The sequence below is a fragment of the Trachypithecus francoisi genome, unplaced genomic scaffold, assembly GCF_009764315.1.
Source record: "Trachypithecus francoisi isolate TF-2019V2 unplaced genomic scaffold, Tfra_2.0 Lachesis_group5, whole genome shotgun sequence".
Lineage (NCBI taxonomy): Eukaryota > Metazoa > Chordata > Mammalia > Primates > Cercopithecidae > Trachypithecus > Trachypithecus francoisi.
Genome location: NW_022681470.1, coordinates 128,682,265 through 128,705,974, shown reverse-complemented (window position 1 = coordinate 128,705,974; position 23,710 = coordinate 128,682,265). Strand labels below are relative to the sequence as shown.

Here is a 23,710-nt window from a genome sequence, read left to right as displayed (position 1 = left end):
AATATTTCTTCCATCCATTTATTATAACCAGATGATTAATGGGAAAAGTACCTTAAAGTAAACAAAACTGGTGCTAATCCATGGCGTTGAAGGAAAGTTTTGAGAGAAAGCTGTCCAGTGGAGGTTACATAGATTTTTAACATACCCACTTTAATAGGTGAAACCTTTGAGCAGAAAATACTGGATCTTTTCTCCAAAAGGTGTTTAATTTTATGGAGATGTTGAAAGGTACATGCCAAATCTGAGTATACGTGTGAAAATATGAAAGGAGCAAATATTAAACCTTGAATATCAAGTTTACGTGGGGGAAAAAAAACATTAGATGAATACATTTACATGCCTCTTTAAGAAATAGCCCTTTGGCCCATAGGATATATACTGTTTGAAAATGGAAAGTTAGTCTAAAAAGTCTGCTATAATTTATTTTAGTCTTGTACTTACAGTCCCACTTGCGCAAAGATCAATGTCAGGATATATGAATCTTGATTGGGCCTTAAGATGTCAGTTTTGAAGGGCTCAAGTCAGCTGTGTGATACTAAGATGGGCCCTTTGAATCTTTAGGAAAGTTCATCCATTTTCAGTCAATAAAATTGGTGTATTGTCAAGTATAAGATTTCTTGAAGTAAGCCACTTGAAACATTGTGAAGCTACACATGACAGCTGATGGCTGAATGAGGTTAAAAATGGGTGTATGTCTTTAATAGTATAAACCATGCTATTAACCCAACATCTGTTTATAAAGGAGCAAGTTTAACCTGCTTTGCAGTCTTAATTTCTGTTAATGTGCAAACTTTACCATGCTAAGACATTAGTAAATTTATAAATTTTCTTGTTGAACAGCAGCTTCAATGCAAACACAATGTTTCCAGCATTGGTATTTTGGCTAAGGTAAATCTACAGATGACTCACTTGTTGATGTTTATGGAATGAGGCTTTTCACAGCATTGGTTTTTAAAGTCAGTCAAAATAGTTACATAATGAACATACTTCGGAGATGTAACAGGGCTTCTAAAAGGGCAGGAATGACATCTTGGGGACCTGTTGATCTTACACCTGCCATTACTTCAGTAATCACATACTGGTGGCTTCTCAGGCCTGGGGGAAGGAGTTTTGTGTAACTGGCAGGAATCTGAAGCCATTTTTTTAATGCTCAAAATTGTTCTTTAAAAGTGGCAAGTTTCTTAAAATTGTAACTATGTCCAAATGAACTAAGAGTCATTAGTGTAGGAAATTTTCTTCCACAATAATGTTTTTAGGTTATTTAGTATCAAAGAATGTTCCATTTCCATTTGATTTGCTGTGACTTTGAGAGCAATACAAGAATAAAGCTGCTTTTCTAATTCTTCACGAATTTCACTTGGAGCACCACGCAGTAGGTAGTCTTTCAGTAACTGACAGGCTTTTGCCAAGTTTGGTTGTATCACTTCTGAAGTACACTTCATTGTACTCTGATCACAGCTAGTTCTACAATCTGTGCCATAGACACAGTCCAAATCAGACTCACAGTGACGATCCTTAATAAGTTCTTTCAGGTTTGTCTCTGGCACAATTTTTCTCATATCCACCATTTTCAAATCATACTTATCATTATATCCTAGGTTTTTGGCACTAGTATCGCACATAAGGAAATTTCCATAGGGGCCGTGGAAAACATCTTCCACAAATTCTAGAAGTCCTATGGCTATTTTTGCCTTTCTTGGCCATGATGGTGTGAACAGCTGATCCATGCTTCTTCTGAATCCAGATGGAATAAAAAGTTCAATGACCCAAGGGAGGCTTATTCCATAAAGAGAGGTATATTCAACACTTTCCATCACATACAGGTCACCACAGAATCCCATTAATTTAGGGGTATGTTCTTTATCTTGAAGTATCACCATGAGAAGAAATTCATTCAGTTGAAGAAGTGCCCATGCTGATTTTGCTTCTCCCAAGGAAACCTGGCCATCTTTGTCTCCATCAGCCACCGTCAAGATGAGATTAACCAGTTCAGAGAGGTTTCCTTGGTCACCCAATTTTGCCTGTCAAAAATTTGGCTAATTACACAGAAGGAATGAAAAATACCTCCCATGCAACATACTGAGTTCCTTTATGGGCACTATTAACCATGCTAAAAATAATGGTACTGAATTTCCATAAAAGAACTTAATGTATTATATCTCCAAATATTTATGATGCTTCCTAAGTGAACTAGAACCATGCTTTATGTAACTGCAGTAAAACCCACTGTAAAATACTTGTCTGTTTCTTAGGAAATGGCCACTCTAACTCCCCTGTCCCCTTCAGGCCCTTTAGATAGTTAACCAACAAAGTAATTATTCCTCATTCATACATTAAAAAGTCACCCCCTCATATGTGGACTTGAAAAATTGTACTGTAATGTACTTACATCAAAGTTATAATAAGGGTCAACTAAAAATCATTTTCTCTTTTGTTTAGAGATGGGGGTCTCGCTATGTTGTGCAGGCTGGTCTCAAACTCCTGGGCTCAGGTGATCCTCCTACCTCAGCCTCCCAAAGTGCTGGGATTACAGGCATGAGCCACCATGCCTGGCCTAATTATTTTATCCTATTTTGTCTTTATCACATTAATAATTATTTTGTTCAAGTAGTAGTAGTATAATAATGAAGGTTAAAAAGTATTTCCCTGTTTCTCTGGGATAAAATAGTCTGAAATTCATGTAAAATGACCAAATAAAAAATTTGAGTGAAAATAAAAGAGCAATGAAAATAAATTTTTTTCCCAAAACTTTCTTATATTTCTATTTAATCTTTATATTAGTAGTTCTCTAAATTAAAAAAAAATTTGCAGAGTACTATTTTTTTTTGCATGGGAGGAACTGCTATGCTTTTTTTCCCATTAGTTTTAGTGATATGTAATAACTATAAATTTATGGGGTACTGATGGGTGCAATTGCTCAAGCCTGTAATTCCAGCACTTTGGGAAGCCAAGGTGGGCAGATAGCTTGAGCTCAGGAGTTCTAGACCAGCCAGGGCAACATGGTGAAACCCTGTCTGCTTAAAAAAAAAAAAAATGCTGGGTGCAGTGACTCATGCCTGTAATCCCAGCACTTTGGGAGGCTGAGGCAGGTGGATCACCACAAGGTCAGAATTCGAGACCAGCCTCGCCAAAATCCCATCTCTACTAAAAATGGGAGTGAAATCCCATCTCTACTAAAAATACAAAAATTAGCCGAGTGTGGTGGTGGGTGCCTGTAATCCCAGCTGCTTGGGAGGCTGAAGCAGGAGAATTGCTTGAATCTGGGAGGCAAGGTTGCAGTGAGCCGAGACCATGCCATTGCACTCCAGCCTGGGCAACAGAGCGAGGCTCCATCTGAAAAAAAAAAAACCTTAGCCAGGTGTAGTGGTGCACCGCCTGTGATCCCAGCTACTTGGGGGGCTGAGGCAGGAGGATGGCTTAAACCCTGGAGGCTGAGGCTGCAATGAGCCAAGATCATGCCACTTGCACACTCCAGCTTGGGCACGAGAGCAAGACCTTGCCAAAAAAACAAAACAAAAACCAAACCAAAACAAACAAAAAACTGTCTTAAAAAAAGGCAGAAAACAAAACAAAACAAAAAAAAACCCAGGCCTCCTGGTGCTATCCCAAGCTGGGTTCTTCCACTGACTGTACAGAATAAGGAGGTAAACTCCCATGTGCACCTCAGCCTAGGCCCTGTGCCTTAAATCTGTATTGTGCATGGGAACACAGAAAAAAAATTCATGGGATACAGAGTGATATTTCAATACACACATATAATGTGTAATGATCAAATCAAGGTAATTAGCATATTTATGTCTCAAACATTTATCATTGTGTTGTGAACATTCACAATCCTTTTAGTTTTTTGAAAATATACAAAAATTATTGGCCGGGCGCGGTGGCTCAAGCCTGTAATCCCAGCACTTTGGGAGGCCGAGACGGGCGGATCACGAGGTCAGGAGATCGAGACCATCCTGGCTAACACGGTGAAACCCCGTCTCTACTAAAATATACAAAAAATTAGCCGGGCGAGATGGCGGGCGCCTGTAGTCCCAGCTACTCGGGAGGCTAAGGCGAGAGAATGGCGTAAACCCAGGAGGCGGAGCTTGCAGTGAGCTGAGATCCAGCCACTGCACTCCAGCCTGGGCGACAGAGCGAGACTCCGTCTCAAAAAAAAAAAAAAAAAAAAAAAGAAAATATACAAAAATTATTAATCTCTTTACCCTATGGTGCTATAGAACACTAGAACTTACTCTGCCTATCTAGCTGTAATTTTGAATCTGTTAACCAACCTCTCCTCTGTACCCTTCCCAGCCTCTAATAACCACAATTCTGAGTATACTAATTTTATTTCACCTTTTTTGAATTAATTTTCATGTCAAACTGTACAGCACTCTGATTAATGAACTCCCTCCTCATATCTGGACACTTTTAGCTATCATAAATAATGTTAAAGTAAACATTCTCCATTACAGATTTCTTTTCTTTTTTTTTTTTGAAACAGAGTCTTACTTTGTCGCCCAGGCTGGAGTGCAGTGGTGAGATCTTGGCTCACTGCAACCTTGACCTCCCAGGCTCAAGCAATCCTCGCACCTCAGCCTCTCAAAGTAGTTAGGACTACAGGCACATGCCACCATTCCTGGCTTATATATATATATACATATATATAGCTGAGGTCTTACTATGTTGCCCAGGCTGGACTTGAACTCCTGGGCTCAAGTGATCCTCTTGCCATGGCCTCCCAAAGTGTTGGGATAACTGGCGTGAGCCACCATGCCCGGCCTCTTATAATTATTTCCTCAGGATGGAGTACCTGATAGAGGTCAAAGAATATCAAAACTTTAATAGCTTAGGATGAGGTCCTGCCAATTCCTCTGAAGAGTCCCACTTCACACTAGCAACATGTGAATGGATATACTTACCTTAAAGAGACTATAGACCATTTCTTTAAATTTCTGTACAGTAGTTCCTCTAGTTGGCTTATCAAATAGTACTATTTCTTTTCTTGGTTCCAATTCAGTTCCAAAATCAAGACGAAGCGCTTGTTCCATTTGACATTTCACAACACCTGGTAGATTATCCCAAATCCCTAAATACATCTATGTAAAAAAGAGTGGCAAGTTATGTATTATACTGAGTAGAAAACTCTAAGAAATATACCACTATATTTTTAGGGTCCTCTTCCTCTAAACAAAACAAAACAAGCATCAAACATTGAGGTTGAAGTGTGACTTTATTTTTGAACTGCAAACTTGAAATCATACTCAAGATTTTTTCCTTAAACTAATTTTTTTAAATTACAAGAGTAATACATGCCTAAATACATTTTTTTTTTTTTTTTTTTTTTTTTTTTTGAGACGGAGTCTCGCTCTGTCGCCCAGGCTGGAGTGCAGTGGCCGGATCTCAGCTCACTGCAAGCTCCGCCTCCCGGGTTTACGCCATTCTCTCGCCTCAGCCTCCCGAGTAGCTGGGACTACAGGCGCCCGCCATCTCGCCCGGCTAATTTTTTGTATTTTTTTTTAGTAGAGACGGGGTTTCACCGTGTTAGCCAGGATGGTCTCGATCTCCTGACCTCGTGATCCGCCCGTCTCGGCCTCCCAAAGTGCTGGGATTACAGGCTTGAGCCACCGCGCCCGGCCCTAAATACATTTTTCAAAAAGTCCAATGAGAAGGATGTAAGGCAAAAGCAAAGCTCCCAAACATTCTACTTCCATAATCCCACTTCTCCCAAATTAACTACTATTTAAGTATCTAGTTATTTATCAAACTAATATTATATAGTGTTAACTATGTCCTATGGTCTACTAATTTATTTTAGAGACCGGGTCTTGCTTTGTCACCCAGGCTGGAGCTCAGTGGCATAATCATAGCTCATTGCAGCCTCAAACTCCTGAGCTCAAGGAATCTTCCTGCCTCAGTCTCCCAAGTAGCTAGGACTATGGGCATGTCCCACCAAACCTGGCTAATTAAAATTTTTTTTTTGTAGAGATGGGGTCTTGCTGTATTGCCCAGACTGGTCCTGAACTGCTAGCTTCAAGTGACTCACCCGCCTCAGCCTCCCAAGTTGCTGGGATTATAGGCATGAGCCACCACACCCGGCTTTTACTGATTTGCTATTATTTTAATCCTCGTACCAACCTTAGGTGGTAGGTACTATCATTATACTTATTTCACTGATGGGGAAACTGAAGCAGAGACAGGTGAAGTAACATGCTGAAAAGAGCTGAGGTCTTTACCACTAGAATAGGTTGCCCCTCTTCTACATAAAAAAAAAAATAAGATCATATTATTAATATTAATCCAAACAAAACATTATTTCACTGCCTTGCTCCAAACCCTCTAATAAATTCCCATTTCAATTAAAGTCCAAAGTCCTTTGCATGACCGGTTGGGCTCCATTTGAGCTGGCCTCGCCTATGTCTCCAACCTGATCTTGTACCATGTACTCCGTTTCTCAAAGTCCCAGCTACACTGGTCTTTCTGTGATAGGTTAAAGCTATCATGCTTGTTTTGGCTTCCTGACCTGCTTCACTTGCTGGCTCTGCCTGGAATGTGCTCTCCCAGATCTTCACGTGGCTGGCTCCTTTACATCATTCAAGTCTCAGATCGCACATTGCATTTAGAAAGCCTTCCCTGACCCCATGTCCAGAATAGATCCTCTTCCACCTCCGGGTCACCTCTAATCCTGTTTCATTATCCTCATAGCCTTTTGTACTGTCTAAAATTATCATATTTATTTATTTATCAGTTTATTACTATCTGTCTCATCTCACATTAGAACACGAGGTTAGAGGCTTTATCTGTCTCAGTGCCTCAAACAGTGCCTGGCATGCAGGAGACACTCAAATGTTGGACTTTGTTTTAGAAGTTGTCTTTAACGTGATTAATATTGTCAACTTAAAAATTATTTTAAATTTCTATAAGAATAATGCATATTTATACAGGAAAATTTAGTAATCATAAGATGAACATTAAAATGCAATTTTCCAGTGCTCTGGATGTTTTGTTGTATTTTCTTCTACCCCAATTAGATATTCTATTGTTTTATTCTTATTTCTCTGATGAAAAGGTAGAATTTTTTTTCATTATGTTCATCAGCTGTTTGCAGTTCTTTTGTGATTTAGTTCATCCTGTCCTTTGCCCATGCCTATGAATTCTTTATTAAGATATAAGTTCAGATATTATTTCAGAAAGGTCTTCTCTGATCACATCCTCTAAAGCACTTCTCACCATCCCTGACACTGCATTCTCTATTTGCCCTCTGTATCTCCCATAGAACACACCATAGTCTATAATTATTTTGTTTATTTATTTATTTATCAACTGTGCCTCCTGTCCTTCTGGGATCATGTAAGGTCTATAAGGGAGCAATCTTGTTGTTGTTTTTTTTTTTTTTTTTTTTGAGACAGGGTCTTACTCTGTCACCCAGGCTGGAGTGCAGTGACATGAACGGGGCTCATTGCAGCCTTGACCTCCTGGGCTCAAGTGATCACCCCACCTCAGCCTCCTGAGTAGCTGGGACCATAGGTGTGTGCCACCACACCCAGCTAATACATATATTTTTTGAGACAGAGTCTCGCTCTGTTGTCCAGGCTGGAGTGCAATGGTGTGAGATCTTGGCTCACTGGAGCCTCCACCTTCCAGGTTCAAGCGATTCTTGTGCCTCAGCCTCTGGAGTAGTTGGGATTACAGGCATGCGCCACCATACCCGGCTAATTTTTTGTGTTTTTAGTAGAGATGGGGTTTTGCTATGTTGCTCAGGTTGGTCTCGAACTCCTGGCCTCAAGTGACCTACCACCTCAGCCTCCCAAAGTGCTGGGATTACAGGTGTGTGCCACCGTGCCTGGCCACCCAGCTAATTTTTGTATTTTTTGTAGAGACAGGGTTTTGCTATGTTGCTCAGGTAGGCCTCAAACTCCTGGACTAAAGCAATCCACCCACCTTGGCCTCCCGAAGTGCTAGGATTACAGGCGTGTGCCACTGGGCCCGGCTGTCTGTATTTTTTTTATTTTTGGAGACAGGGTCTCACTCTGTCACCCAGGCTGGGGCGCAGTGGTGGGACCATAGCTCACTGCAGCCTCAACCTCCTGGGCTCAAGTAATCTTCCCACCCCAGCCTCCTGAGTAGCTAGAACTACGGGTGTGTACCACCATACCTGGCTTTTAAAAATTTTTTTTTAATTTTGGAGAGACAGGGTCTCCCTACATTGCCCAGGCTGGTCTCAAACTCCTGGGCTCAAGTGGTCCTCCCATCTCAGCCTCCCAAAGTGTTGGGATTACATGTGTGAGCCATTGCACCAGGTTGCCTTAATCACCATTGCATTCCTGGTAACTAAAACAGCATCTGTCTAAGATCAAAGTGCTGACAGAAAAACAAAAACAAAACAAAACAGTGTCTGGAATATACTGGGAATAGATTAACACATATCTGTTGACTGGCCAGGTGTGGTGGCTCACACCTATAATCCCAGCACTTTGGGAAGCCAAGGTGGGTGGATTGCTTGAGCTCAGGAGTTCGAGACCAGCCTGGGCAACATGGCAGGACTCTGTTTCTACAAAAATACAAAAAATTAGCCAAGTGTGGTTGCGTGAGCCTATAGTAGTCCCAGCTACATGGGAGGCTGAGGTGGGAGGCTGAGGTGGGAGGCTCACTTGAGCCTGGGAAGTGGAGTTTGCAGTGAGTAGAGATCTCACCACTGTACTCCAGCCTGGACAACAGATTCTGTCTCAAAAAATTAAAATAAAATAAATGTCTGTTGAATGAATTAATTAAAGCATACAAAATTGAAATACATATAATGTCTCAAAGATTTGGTTCAAGAATTCTTTTAATAATGCCTTTAATTTCTGATAAAATTAGAGTACACTATAATTCTGGAATGTTTACTCATAATGTCCATACCTGATTGTTGGGCTTGGTGGATAAGCATTTTCCAAAGTAAAGAGTTTCTGTAACACAAAGGCTGTTACATGCAGGCCCATCAATAACTCCAGTCTTGTACTTGTCACACTAAACACCAGGAAAGAAAAAAGCAGTTAATAGAAAAATATTCATAAGAAGAAGCATAAAGAGCTATCTATGTCCTTTATGAGAAAGTTCTATGACAAAAAGAACTGAGGCTTTGGACTTCGACAGACCTGGATTTGATCTAACCTGTTATTTATACCTATATGATTATGAGAAAGCTTTTTGCTGTTGGGGTGTGTGTAGAACTTTGAAACTATTTTACCCACTTGACGTGGTCTAAGGTGGTATGTTACATGACGTGGTCTAAGGTGGTATGTTACCTACTCCTTCCAAGAATAGAGGCACTCTATTTTTAAAAATGGTTCTGGTTACCCGGGAGTTGGAGCTTGCAGTGAGCCGAGATTGCACCACTGCACTCCAGCCTGGGCGACAGAGCGAGACTCCGTCTCAAAAAAAAAAAAAAAAAAAAATGGTTCCAGTTTTAGGCTCACGCTTGTAATCCCAGCACTTTGGGAGGCCGAGGCTGGTGGATCATTTGAGGTCAGGAGTTCAAGACCAGCCTGGCTAACATGGTGAAACCCTGTCTCTACTAAAATACAAAAATTAGCCAGGTAATGGCGGGCACCTGTAATCCCAGCTACTCGGGAGGCTGAGGCAGAAGAATCACTTGAGCCTGGGAGGCAGAGGTTGTGGTGAGCCGAGATCATGCCACTACACTCCAGTTTGGGTGAGAGAGTGAGACCCTGTCTCAAAAAAAAAAAAAAAAAAGGTTCTGGTTTTAAAATAAATAAAGCTTAGAATAACAAAATAAAGTTACCCCTGTCATGTTATCATCCTTGAGATCACCCAAAAACAAGAAAGGGAAAAAAAAAACCATCCACTCTGAAAAAATAAGGTACCAATGAAACCCTAGGTACAATAAATGAGGATGACCTGCCAAATTCAGTGAAGACTACACCAGAGTCTAGAAGTATGCTGAGATTAAACACCTGCTGTGGGCCCCACTCTCAGACAAAGTTGGCAGAGCACCAAGGATGTGGTACATCTGCGGAGCAGAACCACTACCCTGTTTGCACCAAAGGTTTAAGGGGCACAAGCTGTGGGAACTTCCCAGAACTCTATTTGGCACCATGAAATAGTAAGATAAGGCAGGCCTGAATGATAAAATCCTCAGAAATGTTCTCTTTGCTAGAGGCAGTCTGTTGATGAACTATGGCTGGGAGACAGGGCCACAAGCAGCTTCACTACCAGCTCAGTTTACTGCCCAGTTGCTTCCTGCACATGGCTGGCTGATGGAGACCTCATTTCACTCAGTAATGAGTAATAATCAAAACCAAACAAGCAAAAGATCTATATAGCAAATCTACAAGAATTAGGAAGAATGGAATAGGAAAAGCAAATGTCAGATAAAAAAGATTTTCTAGGCAGGGCGCAGTGGCTCACACGCCTGTAATCCCAGAATTTTGGGAGGCCGAGGCGGGTGGATCACCTGAGGTCAGGAGTTCGAAACGAGCCTGACCAACATGGAGAAACCCCGCCTATACTAAAAATACAAAATTAGCTGGGCGTGGTGGCGCATGCCTGTAATCCCAGGTATTCAGGAGGCTGAGGTGGGAGAGTCACTTGAACCCGGGAGGCAGAGGTTGCAGTGAGCCAAGATCACATCACTGCACTCCAGCCTAGGCAAGAAGAGTGAATCTCCATCTCAAAAAAAAAAAAAAAAATTCTAGAAGAATGTTGCTATGAAACAAACCAAACATATTGTTATGAATTTAAAGGACTTACTGAACCATTTTAAAATAAGACTTCAAAGCAGAAGAAATGAGGCAATAGAAGGAAGTTTAAAATAAGCTAACAGAACTCAGACAGGAAGGAAAATAAAACATCCTAGAAATAAAAGCCACATTATAAATGAGGGGAAAGACAGACAGGGATAAAAGTAAGATTTAGGAGGACTAGGCCAGGCGTTGTTGCTCATGCTTGTAATAACAGCACTTTGGGAGGCTGGGCAGGTAGATCGCTTGAGCTCAGGAGTTTGAGAGCAGCCTGGGCAACATAGCAAGACCCCATCTCTACAAATAATACAAAATAATTAGCTGGGTGTGGGGGCACACACATGTAGTACTAGCTACTTGGGAGGCTGAAGTAGGAGGATTACTTGAGCCTGGGAGGCAGAGGTTGCAGAGAGCCAAGATTGCGCCATTGCACTCCAGCCTGGGTGACAGAGGGAGACCCTGTCTTAAAAAAAACAAAAACAACAACAAAAAGCTCTGGAGGACAAGGTTGAAAAATGCAAGCAAAATGACATGGAAATTTAAAAATAAATAAAACGAATTTAAGATAAATTTATAGACATAAAAGACAAAGTATATCCACCATGTCCATATGAAGGAGAATGGGAACAAGTGGAAAAGAAAAAATACTCAAAGTAGAATTCAAGGAAACGTCACAGAAATTAAAACACTTTTATCTACAGATTGAAAGGACATACAATGAATGTCCCAAGAAAAACTGACATGAATGACCCCTGTGACATATCCCACTGAGGTTCACTGAACTTCAAAAATAAGTTATCCTTTGAGCATCCAGGTAAAAAGATCAAGGCATCTTAAAGGGGAAACAAATCAGATTGGCCCCAGATTTCTCCATAGCCACATTCAACAGTAGACAACAGGATGCAATGGCAGCAGAGGCTTTGGGAAAGGAAGTGAGACTCGCCTGTGTCCTAATAGTCTCATCTGTGAAGGGGATGTTAATAGGTCTTAATTTACAGCATCATTATGAGGATTAAATAGTCTAAGTATAGATCACCTGTGACTTTCATAAGTGCTCAGTCATAGCTATTATTATTTTATATAGCTGAACTTTCTTTTAGTAGGCACCAAATGTTTTTGAACACGTAAGGTTCAGAAAATATAATTTCCATGAGCATCTCTTGAAGAAATGATTAGAGAAGGAATTTCAGCTAACAAAGAGATGAATGGAGAAATGGAATATGAAAGCCAGTTGAAATGGATTGGAATGAAAACAGCTCAGGTAATTGAATTAATAAAAACGGATTTTTTTTTTTTTTTTTTGAGACAGAGTCTGTTGCCCAGACTGGAGTGCAATGGTGCGATCATGGCTCACCACAGCTTCGACCTCTCAGGCTCAAGTGATCCTCTTGCCTCAGTCTCCTGAGTAGCTGGGACTACAAGAATGTGCCACTATGCCTGGTTAATTTTTTAATTTTTTGTAGAGATGGGGTTTCACTTTGTTGCCCAGGCTGGTTTCAAATTCCTGGGCTCATGTAAGCTTCCCACCTCAGCCTCCCAAACTGCTAGATTTATAGGCGTAAGCCACTGTGTCTGCCAATAAAAACTGTTAATATAATACCTGATAGTTAGTAGATGTTTCTTATGTGTCAGGCATTGTTCCTAGCACTATATGTTTATTACCATGACAACAACCCTGGGAGGTGGAACCTATTATCCATTAAAAGATAAGAAAACAGAAACAGAAATAACTGTTAAGTAACTTGTTCACAACTACAAAATAATAAAGCCAGGATTCCAACCCAGTCAGTTTGGCTCCGAGCCCACTCTCTTAATGACTACCGTATATTGCTCAGAATGGCACAGGCTCCTCAGGCCTGCCTCCTGTACCCTCCTACCAACACCTTACAGTTTGCTTTGAGGATAAGGGAGATAAAGAGCCCTGCCCATGTGCAGAGTTAAATGTGAACACCGAGGCGCTGTTGCCCTTCAGCTACTAGTAGTGGAGAAGTTCCTGGGCAAGCCCTTGGCTATGACCTGGTTTCTCTTGCAGATCTATCTGTAGCTAAGAATATTAAGTTTCATCTTCGGGAGAGGAGCAAAGCAATCTAGTTCTTTTTTTTTTTTTTTTTTTTTTTGAGATGGAGTCTCACTCTGTCGCCCAGGCTGGAGTGCAGTGGTGCGATCTCAGCTCACTGCAAGCTCCGTCTCCCGGGTTCACGCCATTCCCCTGCCTCAACCTCCCAAGTAGCTGGGACTACAGGCACCCGCCACCACGCCCAGCTAATTTTTTGTATTTTTAGTACAGACGGGGTTTCACCGTGTTAGCCAGGATGGTCTCAATCTCCTGATCTTGTGATCCGCCTGCCTCGGCCTCCCAAAGTGAGCAATCTAGTTCTTAAACTCAAGTTTGGGAGGTCACTTGGGAGAGGCCCAATGTCTTTCTTCCATCTGGTCACCCTCTGGGGATATTTTAGAAAATGCAGGACCATCTGTTAGGCATATGTGCTTGGTAGCAGATGGCCAGCAATTTCATTGGTATGTTTCTTCCTTGAGGCAAAGGTGATGGGAATTCTGAGGCCTCATTAGGAGGAGCTTGAGTGAAAGCTCCTGTAGGTATGGTTTAGGGTTTCCAAGGAAGTTATATAATATAGACCACATTCTCTGACCATAAATAAAAAAAAAATAAGTGGAACAATAAAAGTCAAGTTGAAGTCCCATAGCTCAAACATGGCCCATTGTGAAAGAAAACAGACAAAAAGAAACGACTGAAAAACTCTACAATTTTTTTTAAAAAGTAAAAAGTAAAACAAAAAAAACACAAACATCTGTTTGGAAACTAAAAAGCACATTCCTAAATAATTTGTGAGTTAAAGTAGAAATTACCATGGAAACACAGAAATATTTAGAAGTGAACAACAATATAGGTATACATATCAAAACTTGTGGGAGGCAGCCAAAGCAGTTCTTAGAGTGAAAATTATAGTAATTTCCAAATTTAAACGCAATGATGAAAAAACCAAGATATCGAATATAAATAATCGCTCAACTAAAGAGACTTAAAAAAATAACCAACCAAAAAAATAAATCCAGCAGACCGGCTCAGTGGCTTACAACTATAATCCCAGCACTATGGGAGATCAAGGCAGGAGGATTGCTTGAGGCCAGAAGTTCAAGACCAGCCTAGGGAACACAGTGAGACCTCATCTCTAAAAAAAAATTTTTTTTTAAATTAGCCAGGCATGGTGGTGTGTGCCTATATTTCCAGCTACTCAGGAGGCTGAGGAAGGAGGATCCCTTGAACCCATGAGGTTGAGGCTCCCATGATCATGCCACTCAGGGCAACAAAGTGAGATTCCAGCCTGAGCAACAAAGTGAGACTCTGTCTCAAAGAAAAAAATAAAAAAGAAAGCCCAACAATAATGAAAATAAACTCCCAAAAGAAGTAGGAGAAAAGAAATAATAAATGAAGAAATAAATGGAAAAAAAATCAGGCCAGGTGTGGTGGCTCATGCCTATAATCCCAGCACTTTGGGAAGCTGAGGAGGATGAATCACTGAGTTCGGGAGATCGAGACCAGACTGGGCAACATGGCAAAACCTTGTCTCTACAAAACATACAAAAATTAGCCAGGTGTGGGTGCACACCTGTAGTCCTAACTACTCGGGAGCCTGAGGTGGGAGGATGGCTTGAGCCCTGGAGGTCAAGGCTGCAGTGAAATGTGACTGTGCCACTGCACTCCAGCCTGAGTAACAGAGTGAGACCCTATCTCTAAATAAATAAATAAATAAATAAATAAAGGTAGTTCTTTGAAAACTTTAACAAAAAAGATACACCTTTAGCAAGACTGATTATGAGAAAAAGAGGAGAAACAAATAAATATTATTAGGAAAGAAAAGAGTAGTGATGGCAAAAAAATAGAAACAACTTATGGTAATACATTTGAAATAAACAATTTTTCTAGAAAAATATACATAATAGAAAGTCATGCAGGAACAAATAGAAAAGCTGAATTAGATTAATACATATAAAACATTGAATCAATACTCAAAAATGTTTCCCTCCAAAGAAAGCAGGCCAATAACTCTATGAGAGATTAGTTTATTTATTTATTATTTATTATTATCATTATTATTTTTTGAGATAGAGTTTTGCTCTTGTTGCCCAGGCTAGAGTGCAATGGCGTGATCTCGGCTCACTGCAACCTCCGTCTCCTGGGATCAAGCGATTCTCCTGCATTCGCCTCCCAAGTAGCTGGGATACAGGTGTCCACCACCACGCCCAGCTAATTTTGTATTTTTAGTAGAGACGGGGTTTCTCCATGTTGGTCAGGCTAGGCTCGAACTTTCAACCTCAGGTGATCCACCCGCCTCAGCCTCCCAAAGTGCTGGGATTACAGGCGTGAGCCACTGTGCCCGGCCTTGAGAGATTAGTTTTAAGGAAGGAAAAAGAAAAAGAGAAGAAAAAAACAAAAGAACAGAACAGAACAGACCAGACAAGACAAGACAAGATGCAGGCCAGGGTACAGTCTTGGAAGGACTGCAGCATGCCATCCAGATGCAGTACTGGGAGATTTGCCATCCAGATGCAGTTTATGAGAGTGGAAAATGGGTAAGAACGTTAATGCCCCTCAACAGGAGAATGGTTGAATAAATTGTGGTATATTCATAGCACGAAATACTATGCAGTCATTAAAAATGAAAGAATTAGGCCTAGACATATCAACATAATGTGAAATGGAAACAATTTCAGAATGACGTGAGCAGTTTAGTACCATTTATTAAAGTTTAGATACATGCAAACATAAACATAGTATTTATGTACCCCTGCCACATGTAGTGAAAGAAAAACATCATGGCAAAAACTCATACCATATTCAAGATGGTGCTTCCTGTGAAGTGGGAGGAAGGAGAATATCAGGCAGGATAAGGCAGCTTCAACTATACTTGTAATGTTTTACTTATTTTTTAAAATGCAGCAAATATGGCAAAAGGTTAAGATTTCTTAAGAAGGTGGTAGATACACAGCATTTGCCATATTGCTTTTTTTTTTTTTTTTCTGAGATGAAGTTTCGCTTTTGTCGCCCAGGCTGCAGTGCAATGGCGCGGTCTCAGCTGACTGCAACCTCCGCCTGCCCGGTTCAAGCAATTCTCCTGCCTCAGCCTCCCGAGTAGCTGGATTATAGGAACCTGCCATCACACCCAGCTAATTTTTCTATTTTTAGTAGAGATGAGGTTTCACCATGTTAGCTAGGCTGGTCTGGAACTCCTAACCTCAGACGATCTGCCTGCCTCAGCCTCCCGAAGTGCTGGGATTACAGGAGTGAGCCACTGCGCCTGGCTGCCATATTGTTTTTTATATGCCAATACAGTTCTATGACATTTGCATGTATATATATATCTTAAATTCTCACAATCTCCCTATGGAATAGGTATTACCATTATTTCCATTTTATTGATAAAGAAACTGAGGCAAGAGAGGTTAAGAAGAGGGTAAGAATTTTACAGAGAGTAGGTTAATGGCAGAGTTGGAACCTGAGCCCAGATAGTCTGTCTCCAGAGCCTGTTCTTTTAACCACTAAGGTAACAGAACCAGGATTATTTATGCTGGAGAGGACCATGCAGAGCAGGTTTAGTACCGACTGTGTCAGATGCTCCCCCCGAGTGCACCCACTAAAGGTGTCTCTGGTCATTCCCTCCACACAAGCAACTCACAACAGGGCTAAGACTTTCATCTTTGTTTCCTGAGGACTTTGCACAATGCCTGACACATAATCAAATAGATAAAAAAGCACTTGACAAATGGATGAATGAATGAAGTGTATGCTGGGTTTTTATCCAGAAGTAGGGCACTCTATCATGAACAATTCATGGGATTGGACTTAAAGAGCGATACCCTTCCACTGTTCTGATCTTGGGCTCCTGAATCCTAAGAAACACTTTATCTTAACTCTGTTCAATGTCAGGATTTAAACATGACTCTTTCCATAACAACTATCTTTCAATAAATCATCTTGGGAGTTTATATTTCCTTCCTGAGCCTATTTTCTTCCTTCCTTCTTTCTGTATATTCTCAAATCTAACATTATTTGTGTCCATGTTATCTTCCCTTGTGGAAAGTTGGATGATTTGAAGGCAGATACTTGGTTACATTCATCTTCAAACCTCTCCTCCTCTCTAGCACACAGCACAGTTTGGTATTTAAGTGTTCAGTAAATGTTTATTAGATAACCAACATAAATAGTGGTTTTGGCTTTAAAATCTCATTGAGGATTAAAGTGCATACTTTTCTATAATATTTAATATATATATATTTTAAAATAGCACAAACAAGGTAGCTCATTAGTAAACGTATTGGGAAGCAGTAAAAACTAGTCTGGCATTCAGCTACAAGAGTGAAATTCTAGTTCTGAGCAAAAACCTCAGGCTAACCATTCATCAAAGAGGTAGTTACAATGAGCAGGCTCTTCCATTTGTGGCTTCCATCACAAACCAAAAGCAAATTTCCCACATGCTCGTATAGAAAGGATGGTTGGCCACGTACTGTTTCATTTTGTTTTGTTGTTTTTCAGGCACAGCCACACACACAAACTGTAATTACTGTCAGTAAACGATATTCTAAATAAAAAGACACAGAAATTATAGAGAACGTTCCACTTTACCATAGGATAATCAGCGAAAACATCAAAGGTTTTCCTGTCCTAAGATTTTTCTTTACGCGGTTGATTCTCCTAAATGTCTCTCTTGCTTGCACATACCTCATCAAACCAGGAGATGGCACTCTTTAGTTTTATTTGCCGAAACCCACTGCGTTGAATGAATAATTTCATGAACGATGGAAACTACCACAAGGGGGCAATAACGATGAACAGATGTTCACTACTAGGTTTTAAGTAATTTTCTAAGATTTGTGTTCTAAAAATGTATTTCAGACAAACTCACCAATTTTTCCTAAGAAAAAAAAATTGCAGAGTTGGATTCTTTTTTTTTTTTTTTTGAGACGGAGTCTCGCTCTGTCGCCCAGGCTGGAGTGCAGTGGCCGGATCTCAGCTCACTGCAAGCTCCGCCTCCCGGGTTCACGCCATTCTCCTGCCTCAGCCTCCGGAGTAGCTGGGACTACAGGCGCCCGCCACCGCGCCCGGCTAGTTTTTTGTATTTTTTTAGTAGAGACGGGGTTTCACCGTGTTAGCCAGGATGGTCTCGATCTCCTGACCTCGTGATCCGCCCGTCTCGGCCTCCCAAAGTGCTGGGATTACAGGCTTGAGCCACCGCGCCCGGCCTCAGAGTTGGATTCTTAACAATGCCTGAAAATCTTCCACACCTCTAGTCAACACCTTCTCCCGTTCCCCGTATCGACGATATTAAATCTTCACCATTTTCTAGACTTCCACTTCAGGTTCACATTCTCATCCTCTCAGCCATTAAGAGTGCTCAAATCTCTCTCTCCCCTCCCCCCAACACACACTCACCACTCTTTCTTTCCTTCGGTTATAACAGAGTCTGCAATTTATTTTAAAATTCCTCAGCACAGTTTAATATATGTGTGTAAGCTATAGTCCAGATGCCTCTCATATCCAAATCAGGAATGCACAGGTGCTTGGCTAGAGCTGTAATCAGGAAGCCAATGCTCGAGGCAGCTACTCTAAGCGCTTCCATATTCCTTATCTCCTTACTTTGATCAAGATTGGTCAATTTCTGAGATTTTTGCTAATTAGGAAATCTGGCTTTTATTGGTGAAATTTGTGGTTTTCTCTTGAGACAGGGTCTCACTCTGTTGCCCAGGCTGGAAGTGCAGTGGCGTGATCAAAGCTCACTGTAGCCTTGACCTCCTGGGCTCAAGCAATCCTCCCACCTCAGCTTCCTAAGTAGCTAGGATTACAGGTGCATGCCACCACCGTGGCTAATTTTTTTTATTTTTAGTAGAGATGGTGTCTCAATTTGTTGCCAAGGCTGATCTCAAGCTCCTGGCCTTAAGCAATCTGCCTGCCTCGGTCTCCCAAAGTGCTGAGATTACAGGCATGAGCCACTGCACCAGGCCTGTGGTTTGTTAAATAGCATGATAAATGTTACAAGTGAATAAGTGGTAAAATTAAAGGTATCTAAGATATATGGATTGGTTAAAATATGAGATATTCCATACCTTTTTATGAAGAGGGTTTAATAACGAGTTGAGGCTATAATCTTTACCTTTAGGGAGGTACCTGGAGCTAACAGTTTTACAGTTAGAGGTTCTCAAACTTTAGAGAACTTCAGATTGCATGGAGGGTTGATTAAAATACAGTTTGCTGGACCCATCTCAGAGTTTCTGACTCAGTAGGTCTTGCATTAGACTGAAAATATGCATTAATTTTAAGTGCCCACGCTGGCCTAAGAGACCACATATTGAGAATTACTGGTTCAGAATTTCCAGTGGCCTGACACTAATTGTAAGGAAACACAAGCCTGCCTTTGAAGTATCGTTGCTTTTACCTTGACTAAATCTTTCATGCAAGTTGATAGACCACTTAAAAGGGTAGACTTGGGGGCCAGACACAGTGGCTCACACCTATAATCCCAGCACTTTGGGAGGCCGAGGCAGATGGATCACCTGAGGTCAGGAGTTCGAGAGCAGCCTGGCCAACATGGTGAAACCCCATTTCTACTAAAAATACAAAAAAAAAAAAAAGCCAGGTGTGCTGGTGTGCACCTTAGTCCCAGCTACTAGGGTGGCTGAGACAGGAGAGTCACTTGAACCCAGGAGGAGGAGGTTGGAGTGGGCTGAGATCATACCACTGCACTCCAGCCTGGGCAACAGAGCAAGACTGCATCTCAAAAAAAAGAAAGAAAAAGGCAGAGTTAGAACTTTAATAAGTTTACAGGCACATTATATGAAATGTTTCATGACTGCTTGAAAATAAATGTATTGCAAATAAAATGTTTTATGACTGAATAAATGTCTACATGTCTAGCAGAAATTGCTTTCATACAGCCTAGTAATAAGGTTGTATGGGGGTACTTAATCCTCACTTACATCAAACATAGGTGGATTCTGTTTCTTCCCTCTCTCCTTCCCAATCTCTACGTCTTTTTTTTTTCTTGACTTATTACAGTGACTAGGATATTCAGTAATATGTGAAGAGAAATGAGAATGTATATCCTTGCTTTGATCCTAATCGCAGAGATTATATATTCAGATTTTCACCATTACATATGATGTTGGCTGTGGGTTTTTCATAGATGTCTTTTATCAGGTTGAGAAAGTTCCCTCCTATTCTTAGTTTGCTGAGAATTGACTGAATTTTGTCAAGTGCATCTATTTAGATAATCATATATTAAGTTTTTCTATTCTCTTTTTCTTTTTTTTTGAGACAGGGTCTCACTCTGTCACCCAGGCTGGAGTGCAATGGTGTGATCTCAGCTCACTGCAACCTCTGCCTCCTGGGTTCCGGCAATTCTTGTGCCTCAGCCTCCCAGGTAGCTGCTGGGACTGCAGGCAAGAACCATCAGACATGGCTAAGTTTTGTATTTCTAGTAGAAATGGGTTTTTGTCATGTTGCCCAGGCTAGTCTCTTAACTCTTGGCCTCAAGTGATCCACCCACCTTGGCCTCCCAATGTGCTGGGATTACAGGCATGAGCTGCTGCGCCCAGCCAATACTCATAACAGTTTTAACAATGATCTCTGACTTACAAATTTTAGTCCTTATATTATTTAACCTCCTTCAGCATTTGTCCTGGTTGACCACACTGTTTTAAAACTCTTTCCTATGGCTTCTCTCTTCATGTTTTCCTCCTCCTTCTCTAGCAACTCTCTTTCATCTTTTTTGAGACAGGGTCTCACTCTGCCACCCAGTCTGGAGTGCAGTGGCGTTATCACACCTCACTGTAGCCTCAACCTCCCTGGGCTCAGGTGATCCTCCCACCTCAGCCTCCCAAGTAGCTGGGACTATAAGCACGCACTACCACACCCGGCTAAGTTTTGTATTTTTTGTAGAGACAAGGTTTCGCCTTATTGCTCAGGCTGATCTTGCATTCCTGAGCTCAAGCGAACCACCTGTCTGGTAACTCTTTATGAGTGTTCTTTATGGAATTCTCTTCCTTTCTCACCATCTTAAGTATTAGTGTTTTCCAGGGTTTTGTTCCATTTTCCTTGTGTTCTCTGTATACCATCATCAGTGACATTCCCACAGCTCTGAGGAATCCTGGTTCTATCCCAGCCTAGGCCTTTTTGCTGAATTAATTATCCAAGTGCTACCTGAACATCTATTGTCTCAATTTGGATAACCCAAAAGCAATTCACACTCAGCCTATCCAAGACTGAACCATCACACCCTGCCCTCCTCTGTCCCAAGGGTTGTCCTCCTTTACGGCCTGCCTCAGTGGAAGGTGCCATCAACCACCTAGGTACCGAGGAGGGAAGCAGAGAGTTGTCCTAAAGTTCTTCCCCATTTCCCCAAACTCAACTGGTCACCAATTGCTGGCAATCAAATTACTTCCTTCATATCCTTTGAGGCTATTTCATCCCTTCCATTCCCACTGTCAATGTCATAGTTTAAACCCTCGTCACTTTGTGCCTGGATTATTACAACTGCCATAAAACAGATCCCCCTGCTTGTGCTGTCTCCTATCTAAACCACCCTCTCCACTACAAGTAGCAAACTTTTTCTAAACATAAATCTGATCAGTCACTTCCCTGCTTAAAAACTTCTACTGATTCTCTACTGCTCTGAAGGTAAAAGGCAAATTCCTTACCATGATATACAAGGTCTGTTATGAGTTTGACCCTGCTTCCTTCACCTCTGCAAATTGCCTTTCATCTTCTCTGCTCTAGCTATGCTATGCCTGAAATGTAGCATTATTTCTTATGTTTGTAGCTTTGCACATGCCTCCTTCTGTCTGCAATGCTCATTCATCAAAATTCAGCTCAGATGTAACCTTTTCCAGAAAGTCATCTGGGTCCTTCTTCATTGGGGTTTCGAGCAAAATATTGCTTAGGATATACTTATGCTGAAAAACTACTGTTGTTTATTGGCAATATTTGGGATATAATTATACTCAAGGTAGTCCTAGTTTATTTTAAATTTGAATGTAACTGAGCATCCTGTATTTTTATTTGCTACCTAGCAACCCTACTCCCAGTCTCATGTATGTGCTCCTCCTTTTTATTTTTCCATATCCCCTACTAGTCTGTAAGCATCTTCAGGGCAGGGATACCTCTCATCTCTGTATCCCCAGGCTCCAGCACAGTGCCAGTAAGCAGACAATAAATATTTAATTGAAATAAAATGTTTTATTGCTGGCTTGTTTTTTCTAAGTTGGCTTTAACCCTTAGTCTCTTTCTTGCTTCACAGGAATGAGCTAATCTTAAAAGTGACACCGCCTGTGCCAGGATTACAACAAATATCACAAAATATAAGAGAGTGTAGCATAAGACATGAAGGCCACCGGAAATGCTACTATGATTTAAGATTGGCCGGGCAGTGGTGGCTCATGCCTACAATCCCAGCACTTTGGGAGGCTGAGGCGGGGGGAATCAATTGAAGCTAAGAGTTCAAGACTAGGCTGGGCAACATAGGAAGACCCGTCTCTACAAAAACAAAAACAAAAAACCCACAAAAATCAAAATAAAATAGAGATTTCCTTAGAATAGGGTTTATGTGTGTTAAGATTTCAAATAAACTTGTTTAATAATTTTTTATAAGTTCATAAAGAAGTTGGTATAAAAGGAAAAGGGTTATACTTTTCTTAAAAGAAAAAAAGCTTGTACTTTAAAACAGTGTGTTCTTGCCAGGTGCGGTGGCTCACGCCTATAATCTCAGCACTTTGAGAGGCCAAGGTAGGTGGATCACTTGAGGTCGGTCAGGAGTTTGAGACGAGCCTGGTCAACATGGTGAAACCTCGTCTCTAATAAAAATACAAAAAAATTAGCTGGGCATGGTGGCGCATGCCTATAATCCCAGCTACTCCAGAGGGCTGAGGCAGGAGAATCTCTTGAACCCAGGAGGTGAAGGTTGCCGTGAGCTGAGATGTGACACTGCACTCCAGCATGGGCAACACAGTGAGACTCCATCTCAAAAAAACCAAAAAATCAAAAACCAAAACCAAAAACAAAACAGTGTGTTCCAAGTAGGACTGGTTCAGTATATCTCAAAAACACAAGATAATGGCAGAAAATATACATGTCAAGTTAAATAATAATTGATCCTAAGCAAAGGCAAAGCTAAATGAAATACAGTTAGCTATATATCACTATCTAATTGAAAACATGGTTCCAAACATCTTAAATTTAGTATATCTTATGTTAGTTGCTTTAAGCAACAATCCATTATCCCAAGAAATCAAATTTCAAAAGAGACTGTAATAAAACTTAGAGGCCCTTTTATTTTTTAATACTTCCATTTAAAGGATGTGCTCATATAATGGCCACAAAGGTTTGCTAGAGTAATGTAGTGAGTAATTCCTCATTATTACCCAGGTAGAAACTTAGAATTTGCTTGCATAGAGGAATATGTCAGAAGAGATCAATATTAAACAATGTGGTCCTGAGAAATGTATAGAAGGGGAATATTCTTCTCTGCCTCTTTTTTTCCCTTTATGAAAGAACCCAACAAACAAAATATCTGTTTTTTGTGTCAAAAGAATCTTACCTACAAAGTCAAACTGTAAAACGTCTTTATAGGTAAACACCAAATAGGATTTGCTGAAATAATGAATAAATTAGTGATTTCTATAATCAGAGAAAATGTAAAAAAATGATACAACAAGGCTGGGCACAGTGGCTCACACCTATAATCCTAGCACTCTGGAAGGCCAAGGGGGCAGATTACCTGAGATCAGGAGTTTGAGATCAGCCAGGTCAACATGGCGAAATCCTATCTCTACTAAAAATACAAAAAAATTAGCTGGGTGTGGTGGTGTGTGCCTGTAATCCCAGCTACTCAGAAGGCTGAGACAAGAGGATTGCTTGAATCCAGGAGGTGGAGGGTGCAATGAGCTGAGATTGCGCCACTGCATTCCAGTCTGGGCGCCAG

At 41.0% G+C, this 23,710-nt stretch overlaps 1 protein-coding gene and 1 pseudogene across 1 annotated transcript in view; one reads left to right on the top strand and one right to left on the bottom strand.

The window, feature by feature from the left end:
• Positions 1 to 23,710, bottom strand: part of DIPK1A (divergent protein kinase domain 1A) — a 125,033-nt gene continuing 101,323 nt past the window's right edge. Inside the window, exons 3-5 of the mRNA XM_033196662.1 lie at positions 8,884 to 8,991; positions 4,905 to 5,081; positions 1 to 2,021 (exon numbers count right to left, since the gene is read on the bottom strand). Of these exons, the coding sequence (XP_033052553.1) occupies positions 1,209 to 2,021; positions 4,905 to 5,081; positions 8,884 to 8,991 (1,098 nt within the window). The 3' untranslated portion in view covers positions 1 to 1,208. The remainder of the gene's footprint in view (positions 2,022 to 4,904; positions 5,082 to 8,883; positions 8,992 to 23,710) is intronic.
• On the top strand, positions 3,589 to 3,713 carry LOC117077059 (annotated as a pseudogene).